This window comes from Poecilia latipinna, unplaced genomic scaffold (genome assembly GCF_001443285.1).
Source record: "Poecilia latipinna isolate Pla-1442-1.1 unplaced genomic scaffold, P_latipinna-1.0 Scaffold485, whole genome shotgun sequence".
NCBI classification, from domain to species: Eukaryota; Metazoa; Chordata; class Actinopteri; order Cyprinodontiformes; family Poeciliidae; genus Poecilia; species Poecilia latipinna.
Window position 1 is genome coordinate 234764 of NW_015113101.1, and position 11317 is coordinate 246080.

At 39.6% G+C, this 11317-nt stretch overlaps 1 protein-coding gene and 1 long non-coding RNA gene across 4 annotated transcripts in view; both read left to right on the forward strand.

Moving 5' to 3' along the window:
- Positions 1-434: 434 nt before the first annotated feature.
- On the forward strand, positions 435-2099 carry LOC106951986 (uncharacterized). Its single transcript, XR_001425900.1, has 3 exons — positions 435-684; positions 787-944; positions 1223-2099. It is a non-coding gene; the product is annotated as an uncharacterized LOC106951986 (long non-coding RNA).
- Positions 2100-9221: 7122 nt separating this feature from the next.
- LOC106951988 (BTB/POZ domain-containing protein kctd15) overlaps positions 9222-11317 on the forward strand; it is a 36326-nt gene continuing 34230 nt past the window's right edge. Inside the window, exon 1 of one of the 3 annotated variants that reach the window (XM_015039805.1) lies at positions 9222-10143. In XM_015039805.1, the coding sequence (XP_014895291.1) occupies positions 10135-10143 (9 nt within the window). In that variant the 5' untranslated portion in view covers positions 9222-10134. The other 2 variants (XM_015039804.1, XM_015039806.1) reach the window with 2 other exon arrangements.

An 11317-nucleotide genomic window follows, 5' to 3' on the forward strand; every position in this document is an offset into this window, starting at 1 on the left:
TTTTTCCAATTGATCTTTAATTTTTCTCAAGGACTGTCTGATAAACAATAAAAGTAATGGTGCATTCAATGACATGTTCACATAGCAGGCAAATGTGACAACAATCCAATAGGTCAAGATTACATCAGCGTGGAAATACTTCAGTTATTATTTCACTTTCAGAAGTTTTCACCAAAGGCAGAGAAACTAAATATATAAACAATTGGTTGTTGGGTGGTTTTATTAACACATTCTGCCACAACCAGCACTTTAAGGACATTCATGACCTTGAAATGAAAATGAGTTCGACCCCCCCGGTTAAGATCAGACCATATTCAGTTGTTGGAGTGTTTGACAGGCCTAATTACGATCCGCAATCTGTCACAAAACTTGAAAGATGTGTCTACTTCACAAGTATGCACTAATTTGTCTTCATCTTTGACATTAAATAAATTGAAGTTTGTGGCTGGAATGTGAAAAACTGTGTGGAAAGCTGAAAGTCTGTGAATGATTTTTCAAAGTACTGCAGTAGTTATCAGGCAAAAGAATAAACTGACAGTTTTCCAGAAGTACTTGTTGTCTGTCGCCTACTTTATTCCTTTTTCAGCAGGAGATGATGTCAAATAGCAGAGCAATAAACTGACAGGATTTCTGGCTCAAACTGACAACTCACCGCAGAGATTATACACAGGAGTCAGACATGATGTACGAAACCGTCAGCAGTAGTTTTGGGTGCAGAATGGAAACTTATGGTACTTATGACCACTTATCACAAAGTGAGCGACTTGTTTTCTCACCTTGCATCAGGCTCTCCCAGAAGCAAGAAGCTCCTCCGGCTAGCTCCAGGCTCATTCCTGCCCGGATCCCCGAAGGATGGAGAACACATTCAGACTGTGATTCACCGCAAAAAACAAATACATCACAAGTGACTGGCTCTGTATAACTCTGTCAAAAAACACCAGGAGGTTAGATACTTATAGTATAAGTTATTGTTTCACTGCACTTTTGTAATGTAACCATTAATATTTGTTTTCTTCACTCTTTACTGTGAATTGTAGGCATATAATTAATCCAAGAGCCGATTCACAGGAATTATAATCTGCAATTTAAGTTAAAATAAACTCACATATTTTTCTGCCCTCCTGTTTTTAATCTCGCTTTTATTGTTTATCCTCTGCAAATTAGTGTTTTTGTTGCCTTCCTCACCCAAAGCTTCTCTCCTCCTCCTCTTCTAACTCTCCAGATTTGTTCCTGAGTTTGTTGTGAGCTGAACTCCATCTTTCCATCTCAGAAACTGCAGCTGCTCAAATCTGCTCAAACACCCAGCCAGACAGAAAACTCAGAACAATCAGTTATTGACCTGTAATTTGTACAAGTATGTCCTTTTTCCAAAATATTAGTTTCTTCACTTGATTTAAGTTCAGCAAGAAGAAACTTGGGTAAGTTTAAATTGTTTATTATCCTTTTTTGCTGCAGTAGAAATCTATTCAGAAGTTGTTTTCTGTATGCACGAGTGTGGATGATATACCTGCTTTTAATGTCACTTCATTGGACTCTCTGTTTTGTCTCATTCTACACACTGCCACCTACTGACCAAACAGTTTAAGTAAAGAATGCCTCAAACCAACTGTGGCTGACTAAAAAAATTGATGGAAGTACAGTATCTGACGGAAAGAAAGGCTAACATTAGGTCAAATGAAGTATGATCCAGTTCTGTGATGGTATGAAGCACCAACATATTAGCAGTAGATGCTGTAGGTCTTCTGACTTTTTTACAGTACATAACATATATGGGATTGTTCACAATGTTCCTTCCTTAGACATATTTTGATATGTAGTGTTGAGACACTATGGTTCAGTTGTCTGGCCCTCAAAATGTGTTTCTCATTTAATCCAGTTAAAGGCTTCACCTTGCTCATTTGCCGCAGCTTTTAACACATTATCTATTGAGGCAAAATCTTCACTTGTCCCTTGTTTCTGACAATCAGTTGCCATGACAAAGACATAATCACTTCACCTATCAGCACTCATAATGTTTGGTCTGATTAGTGTGTGTCCAAGCATTTGCTGGTTTCTTCTTGTTAATGGAGAGTTTTCCTCTCCACTGTCGCTACATGCATGCTTGGCATGAGGGATTGCTGCAAAGTCACAGAGACATTGCATGCTCATCTAGGAGGAGAGGATGCTGCAAGTCAATGGCTGATCCAATATGCAGGGATTACTTTAATCAACATTTTCTTTAACCAATTTTAATAATAAATGTAACCTTACTGCTTTGTTTGATAACTAGGATCAATTTGAATGTATGAATAATCAGATTGAATTGATTTGTTTTTAGCAACGCGCCTTGAGATGACACGTGCTGTCAATCGGACTGTAAAAAGAAACTGATACTGAGCAACATCTCAGATGGCAAGGAGTGGATGAAAAAGTTGATGTGTAGAATTCAAAGGTTATGAAACACCTTAAAAAAGACAAACTGCTTCTGGCCCTTGGACGACCTTTATAATACATTAAAATGTTCCTTTATTGAGAGATTATGGAAGAATATTAATGTAATTCATTAAGTGGTTCTCATCATCTACAATTACAACTTGTGTCAAGCTGTTCATGTTTTAAATCGTATCGACAGAGAAATGTAGCGTATTCAAAATATTTTTTCATCTTGTTTCAACTCATTTTTGAGTTCAGATATAAAGTTAACACACTTCGACGGTTAAAATAGCACATATTTAAACAACTGTTTGGACAAAGAAAGTATCCACTGTTTATAAACAGGTAAAATTGCTCATAATATAATTTACTTAAAGGAAATGTATTTTCCTAATGTGCTTTTTAAGAATTAATTTTAATTTTACAGCTTTATTCTCTGTCAAAACTGTTTTATGCAAGTTTGTTTTATCTTCTGCTAATTAAACAACTTCAGATCAATGCCAGCTGAATTGTTTCATCTCTGTTTTAGAAACATTTATGCTAACAATTACTTGAAAATATGAACACTTAAGAACGTGTGATTTTTGGCTTGATTTTTAGAGACACTGTTTTACCCCCCCACTGTTTTGTATATTGTAAAAGAAATAACATAAAGACAAGCAAAACTGCATCAACTCTATGTGAAACTGAAACAACAAAGCAAAAGAAGAGCAAATATCACATCTTTCGTGTATGAAAACTGGATTTTCACCAGCTAAAGTTGGTGGGATTGCATGTTGTGACCATAAAATGTCATCAGCCAGCAGCCTCAGTCCCTATCAGGCTGTCTGCTGCACAGAGCACTCTGCACTAGCCTTGGGCGCTGGCCACACTAGCAAGCACCCTTCCCCCCCTTCGCCTCTCTAGTCTCTCTTACTCTGTCTGTCTCCTTTTTTTTGCGGTGACCCACCCTTCCCTTCTACACCCACCCCCCCTCCGCTGTCACCCTCAGGCGCTCGGCTTCCATAGTGTCAGTGCAGGGGCCTCAGTGTTGACAAAGCAGCGGGCCTTCAGAAGACACATCAAACCCTGTCCCTCCTCTGTGCTGTTAGGGAGCTCCGCGAACAACAAAAGGACAGGGACTCCAGTTCAAATCTCAGCCCTTTATGGGACACAGCAACATGGCTGCAGACAGAAGAAAGGCCCTGGAGGAGGCCGAACGTAGCAGGACTTCCAAACATCAGTTCCAACCGTTCAAGATAAAACCCATGTTTTTTGACTGTTGTGATGACAGTGTTCTGATGGATGACTGTAAATATAAAGCATAAGTCAAGGCTGTGGGTTGATGCCATCATGACACATGCACTCTAATGAGGACTGTGGGTGCTCCGCAGTGCCAGGGACTTCCCCCCGAGGCACACAGAGTGGGGAGGAATGGTATGTGATGCATACCAGATGTGATCGGAGACATCACACTGTTCACGTTGTTACTGCTAACCAAATAGTAGCAGCAACCAAAGCAAAAGATCATTTTTCCTCTGTTCACACATTCAAGGCATGAAGCTGGATTCTCTGGAAGCCAGAAGCAGAATAACACATTTCACAAGATTTACGAAAAAAAAAAAAAAAACTTCAGAGAGGATTACAGTTTTGGGAAAAATAGAGACGGTGATGAAAACAGCAGCAGAGTGAGCTGGCCTCATCATGAGGATGAAGAGGAAATGTCAGACTTTTGAACATTTCTGTCTGTGTTTTTGCAGCATTCATACTGTAGCATTTGAAAAACAAAAAAGCGTGTAAATGCCAAAATGATGATCAGAGCTTTGCTACCTGACAACACGGAGGTAACAGGTTACAGGTGTTCATGAAAGGTTGTACTTTGGTTCTGTGATTAGAGCTTTAGACCACTTGATGGCAGCAAAAGAGATTATTTAACTAAAATACAAGATAGATACAAAACATCCCTCAGATGAGAAGATCGATGCCACTGACAGCTAAAAAAAAACACTATTTGTGTTTTAATTTGTTTTTCAGGCTCAACTACTTCCAGTTTAAAACAAAATATCAGCAAATTATTGTGATTTACTCATAAATCAATACTTGGCCTGGTGTGAGAGAAGTATAATAGACCACGAAAGAAAGACGTACTTATGTATTTACAGTGGCTTCCAAAAATAATTCACACATCTCAAACTTACTATTACAAACTTAAGTTGGGGTTTCATGTTGTATGCCAGCACAAAGTAGCACAGATTTTGATTGTCTATCTACATTGATAAGAAAAGTAGCCAATATGACAGTGGGATCTTTGGAGGAGCTACACCTGTAACTCTTAGAGAGAAATCTGTTGTAAAAGATTGAACTTTTTGGTCAACACGAAGCTGCACTTCTCTCTGGATTCACTACCTCCACAGTGATACATGGTGGTGGCAGCTTCATGCTTTGTGAGATGCTTTATTTATTTGCCATAGAAATGGAGATTGTCAGATTTCATAGGAAGATGTCAAAGTCCAGGTGTAAGAATGCCCCAACAGAGGTTTTAAAGGTGAAGCTCTCCATCAAATCTGACTGAGCTTGAGTTGTTTCTCAAAGAAAAATTGGTAAAAGTTTCAGTCTGTAGATGTGGAAAAAACTACTTTGAAGTTTGTGGAGCAACAGGACGACGTATAATATGGAATCTGCCAAAATGCAGAAATTTTGTGTTTGTTCCATTTCTCGGTTAATTCATGTTTACTCAGTGACTCAATCAATCACAGGAGCATACTGAAGGAACCGAGGAGAAATCCTGGCTGCCTTAGCGCCATTGCCGTTCAGCCTGTTAAAGTAGAATTGACTCATAACACCAACTCTCAGAAGTATACAGATAGTAAACACTCTCTTTGTGCTGCCGCTTTTTCGGAAACTTAATTGCTGGCCTTAAGCACTTGAGGGAATTCTGCATTGTGCTTGTTAGGTGTTTGTGTGCAACAAAACGCATGTTCTATTAATAAACTGACACCCTATTACCCCCTCCCCCATTCATCCTCCATCTCTTTCTCTCTCTCTCCCGCGCTCTCTCTCTCTCTGAAATAATGAACAATAAGTGTCGCTGCTGCACCTCAGACACACACCAACATCAAGCAGAATGTCAAATGGCTCCAAGAACCGAGCGATTGACAGCAACCGGATCCACAAGGCATGCAGATGACTTAAAGCGAGTTCTGAATGTTCTTTTCAAACTTTCTCCACCTGCCAGAGGGGAAAGTGCAAGTGTTGATCAGATATGATACGCTTGAAAGACATTCTTGCGAATGCTCTCATTTAAGGGGTTGGCTGACTGTAATGTACCTACTGTTTTCACCTAAATGTACAGTATATGAGGCACTTGGTCTGGGTGAATCAAATAATGTCTGATAAATGTCCTCAAGGTTTGAGCCTCATGCGGGAAAAACATGAGAAGATGATGCGCTTAGAAATCAAGCTGTTTGTTGGATGCTTTTGACAAAATATCTAAATATTTTATGTTCTTACATGCACTGACGACAATAGACATGAATGTCTAATTTTGATCAAAATGCATTGCTTCAGGATAATCAAGTGAGGATATAAATGTATGAAGCTTTTATGTTTGTATGTACAGTACAAATTAAAACGAATGAAACAAACATGAAAACAAATACAGCAGGATTTTAGAAAGATGTGTGTCTGGAAAGATACATCTGGTGTTATAGAATAAAAACTGCACATTAAATAAATGGAAGAATTACCAGACTCTGGACACTATGGAGAACAAATTTTAAAGTTTTAGAACAAAAGGATGCATCTGCTGTAAACTTATTGACTAATAGTGCTGCATCATGCTTACAAATTGGCTAAATTACAATAAAGTACCACTAATGGTACTATGTACTGGAGTCCCTGTACTTGCTACTAAATTTGGTTTAGTGTTTTGTTTTTTTACAAGAAAAAACTTGAAGTTATTTCTGTTTCTAGCAAAAGATTATCCCATGGTCTGTAAATGTATTTGAAGTGAGAGAGTGATTTCAATTGGCAACACTGAGGATGCAAATAAGAAAGACTCCCTGATAGGAAGTAGAAAAGCTTTACAGCTTTCCTTTGCTGCAAGAACAATGCTGGAAGCAGAGACAGACATGGCGATGTCCTCTGTGCCACTTTAAGCAGCCGGCACCACTAATAGCACCTGCTTTTGGACCTAGAGGCAAAGTTATTACTGGTATAGGGTCATGCATTAATTCATCCATGTCATTAGCATATGACGTCTGAAAGAGACTGTGATATTTTTGATGGATTTATGCAGCATCTTGCTGCAGATTAAACATCTTAATTCATAATTATGGAGAAATCAATATCAGTCCTTTCACGCATGAATTATGACTACCTCATTCAGTGTCATTATGTTTGTAACAACTTCTAACGTAGACAAATAATTTTCTTTTTAAACATGTTTGAAATTATTTTCAGGAGCACACACAAGATGAAAGGACTTGCCTGCTTCATTTTAACATACGGGTGAAAGGGAAACTACTAAGCATACATTTACATGTAGATGAAACTAAAACGCAGCTTGGTACTATCCTAATGTTTTTCACTCGCAAAATATTCCGTACTGCTGAAATAATCAACAGTTTTTACAGTAATGATTGCAAGTTCAGGTTAAATATGGTTGATTTGTTCATCTGCATGTTACCAGTAGCTATATTTAACATGCAAAGGGCAAATACTATGGAGCAACAGGGAAGATATTCCAAATGTGCTATGCATTTCTGGAAGACTGCTGGTTGTGTTTGAGGAATGTTTTTGCATGACTGACCAGTAGGTGGCAGTGTCTAGAATAGCACACTAGAGTCCAATACGGTAGCTAATATAAATGTGCCACCCTCACGCAGAAGAAAAAGCTTTTATTAGCGGTCCACTGTAGTAAAGGGTTAATTGTACTTTTGGCTTAGAAATGCATTTGAACCCGTGTGTATTCAGCGGGATAATCCTTTAATGAAAACATTAACAGAGTTGCACCTGCATCCTGGGGACCAGACATCAATAATCTCATTACTTAGACCAAATTAACGTCAGCTTCTTCTTCGTTCTCCTTGTTAAAGGAGGGGGGATCTGTTTAACCCTTTACTCTCCTCAGGTCATGGTCAAGAGGGCAGATATTTTTGGATTTTTTTTTCCCTGAAATCTCAGAGCTGTATGCAAATACTGAAGATGACCTACTTCCTCCTCTCAGACACTGATAAAATCCATAAATTAAGGAAATTAACTGATGGGGCCTGGGGCCACTTTGTAAGCTATTTAAATCTTTAAATTTACAACATCCCTGCATACTTCATGTAATTGAACTTACTCCAGGCTTGTTTCCTTTAATGAGAAAAAAAAAATCTGTTTCTCCCCCCTACAGTTTTTTACCTCTGGAAACAACAAATCTGAGCCAGAGGGTTTGACGTGGGAACGCTCCGAGGCGTGCTCAGGTCCCTCTAATTATACGAAAAGTTGGCCTGCCTCTAGCAGAGACGCATGCTCACACTCCTATCACCACGGCTGTCATACATCACTAGCAATATCGCTTATTTGTATCATTTAATTGCTATTTTCTTTTTTTGTTGTTGTTGTTGTTGCAAAAAGTCAGGCTGTAATGCGACAAAATCCCCAAAAGTTCAGTGGGGGGCACCCATAAACATTTGGGTGTTTTGCAATATCCTAAAGAGAAGGAAGGATGTTGCATAAATAAGTCACAATATTTATTTATGTTTAAAGTGCATTTTTCATCCTTTTTACAACTTTTTGTTTCCAGCAAGCTTGAACAGCATGAGAGTTTGTTTAATGTCCAAAATAAGTAAAACATGTTTGTTTGTTTTTTAAGTTAAAGTTCAAAAAGGGAGGTTCACGCAGGCAGGGATTTCTGTATAAAGGAGAAGGAAGTAAGTTTTTTTTTTTTTTTTTTTTTATGATTCAATACAAGGAAAGACATGGGCGGAAACAACAACCAAGGGAGTATTGCAAGGTGAAAACTACTACTGACAAAAATACTTTTGTAAAAATAACTGCAACCAAGCAAACAACCTTGCTGCTTCAGGACTTGGACAACTTCCTGTGAATGATGGAACTATGGATTCTACCAGAAATTGATCAACAACTCATCCGGGAGGTCAAAGATTAACCCAAAAACTACGTCATGAGCTCTGACGTCATGGTGGTCTGAAGCATATAGGTGACATATAGAAAATAAAAACAATTGTGACAACAATTGAGTCATTAAGGAGAGAAAATGTTCTAACAGTTTTGTGTGTAAATGTCGCCTGGTGCAAAAATCTAACAAATAAAATAACTCGCAATGAAAATAACTAGTAAGATTTTTTTTAAGTAACACTTCATTGTTTTCAAAACTCTAGAGTCCAAGGAAGGTACTGCCTTGAAGGAGACTGAAGCTCTGACTGCTCCGTGTAGATCCTGTGGACCAGTAACACGTTTCTACACTGGTTGGCGCCAAATATCAAGAAACCAACGTGACACCTCTGGAACGAAGCTGGTACAGGGTAATTACTGGGCTCAATGCTGCATCAATTATTCACAGTTATTTACCCACAAATAAACAAACACAGAAATAAATAAATAATCCTTTCCTAAGGTGCGAACACCTGCTTCACCCACCCTTTCTCTTTCTTCGTTTCTGCGCTCGCTGTGTGTCACTCTTCTCTTTGCTGGGTAAAATAACAATAATCAGCCTCTATCTTCTTTTCCAAAAACTAAAAAAAAAAAAAAGTCTGGAGGCTGCCTGGTTTTTCACTTGGGAGAGAGGAGGAGGAGGAGGGAGTTGAAGAGGAGGGGGGTTCTGTGCAGATATCTCCATCTAAGCCCTGCGCTATAATTGAAATGGCGCATTTGGCTGCAGGCAGGTTGTGAGGGCGCTTTCTGCAGCAGCATGCATGCATGTCCATGAACGTCATTTGATTTTAATGGCCTGCAGGAAATTTGGCGTTACAACTCCAGACATTAAGGCAGGAGAGGGAGAGAGGAGGAAGGAGTGAATGGGGGAAGAGAAGGGACACTGAAAGATATTGGCTCAAGGATATCACTTCATTTTTACATTTTTTTTTTTAACCTGAGACTTTATCAACAAGTTATATGCTGTCTGAGTGAAGGACTATGGCTGCTTGCGTGGTTTAAAACTTTCCATTCAGACTGAAGATGGAACTGTATTCCTTTTAGCTGGACTGCCTGAGGACCTATTACATCAGAAGAAATGACAATGATTAAAATCTGCTAAATCTAAATCTGAATCTGACACTTCCCTGTTTGGATTCCTGCTCCCCCTCTAAATCTCAACTTCACGCCGCTCCACTTTTTTCCGTCAAAAAAAAGAAAGAAAGAGTGTTTCTATCTGTGAAGTCATAATTTGAGGAATAGTGGGGTATCACGTTCTCTTCCTTGAGAAAATTGCCCAGGCGAGAGAGTGGAGTTGAGCTAATTGTAGCCTAATCCCCGGCCCAGAGGCGCTCGGGCAGCCCGGAGCGAGAATTTTCTTTTTTAGCTCCGCTCTGTTATTTAGAGAAGGATTATTGGCTTTCTTTCCTCTCATAACAAACCACAGGGGCAGTTTTCATTTAGGCAAAGAAAAAAGACAGACAAGAGGCAGGAAAAAATACCCCCCCAAAAAAAACCGGGAGCAGGATTCCAACAAGAGCGCACATTTTTTACGCGTATCCGAATAAGAGCGGAGAAGGGGGGAAGGAGATCATCTCATCTATGTTCAAGGTAAGGACGCTTCCTGTGCGCCTTGGTACAAAGCGGCTCCATGAGGACAGGTCGAGACAGCCTTCTTGCGAATAGAGGCTTTAAAGCCACAGAGACTCCCCCCCTCTGAGAGCAGTCGACCCCGGCCACATCCGAACGTCTCTGATAGGAGAAAAAAAAAACTGTTTTGCGGGATTTGATTTAAAAAAAAAAAAAAAGATTCGTATAGCTCAGCTTCGGTGCGGGGAGCTGGATGCGTGTGTAGTTTTTGGAGAAAAGATTGCGGGGGTTTTAACAGCTGGGACTGACCGAGGGCACGGATTTCATCTGGACTCCCTACAATGTTTGAAACGGTAGGGTGACTATTATATTACGGAATCCAATGCTTTTTTTTTTTTTTTTTTTGTCAAAGGGCGAGCTTTGCGACTGCGCTGAGCTGCATGGGGGCTGCTGCTGGGAGTGAGGAGCCAGCAGCTGCATTTTTTCGTCTTTTTTTGTTGTTGTTTGTGTTGTTTGAACGAGTATGAGTTTTAATAAGCAGCAGGACATTTCACGTGTATATTCGGCTTTTAATTGTGGGGCAGGAATGAGACGCCATATTGAGCATTTCGGAGATTAAAGGCAGAGCGTAGGCTTGTGATGTTCGTGCCTATCGAGCTCTTTATGTTTTCAGCCTCCCGGTGGCATTTTTGACAAGAAGATTATGAGAGATCCGAGTTTTGAAAGTTGCTGCTGTGGTTTTGTGGAGCGACCTGCCACATATTGACTGCTGGTAGGTTAGAAGAAACAGTTTAAGTAAAAAATGATTGTGCTGATTGGGTGTGATTAGTAGGGCAAGAAGGTGAATTATGGGTAAAATTTTCCATTTGTTCCTTATGCAAATCTCCATGCGTGATGTAGGTTTACTGACCGGACTGGTGCGGTGGACTTGAGAGAGAGAGAGAGAGACCGGTGATGGGACAGGCCCATGTGACAGGAGCAAAAACTTTAATGTTTCTCCAATTTGTTTTTCTTTCTGCATACCCCTTCTACCCCTTTTTTGACCTTGAATTTGAAATGCAATCCAGTCCCCCCGTGGCGCCTCTTTCTGGGCCGTAGGGATCATTTGGATTCCTACGCAGCTGTAAACTGATCAGCTCTGTACGTTTAATCGAAGTTTTCTTTCGCATTTTAGCTTTATATATATATATATATA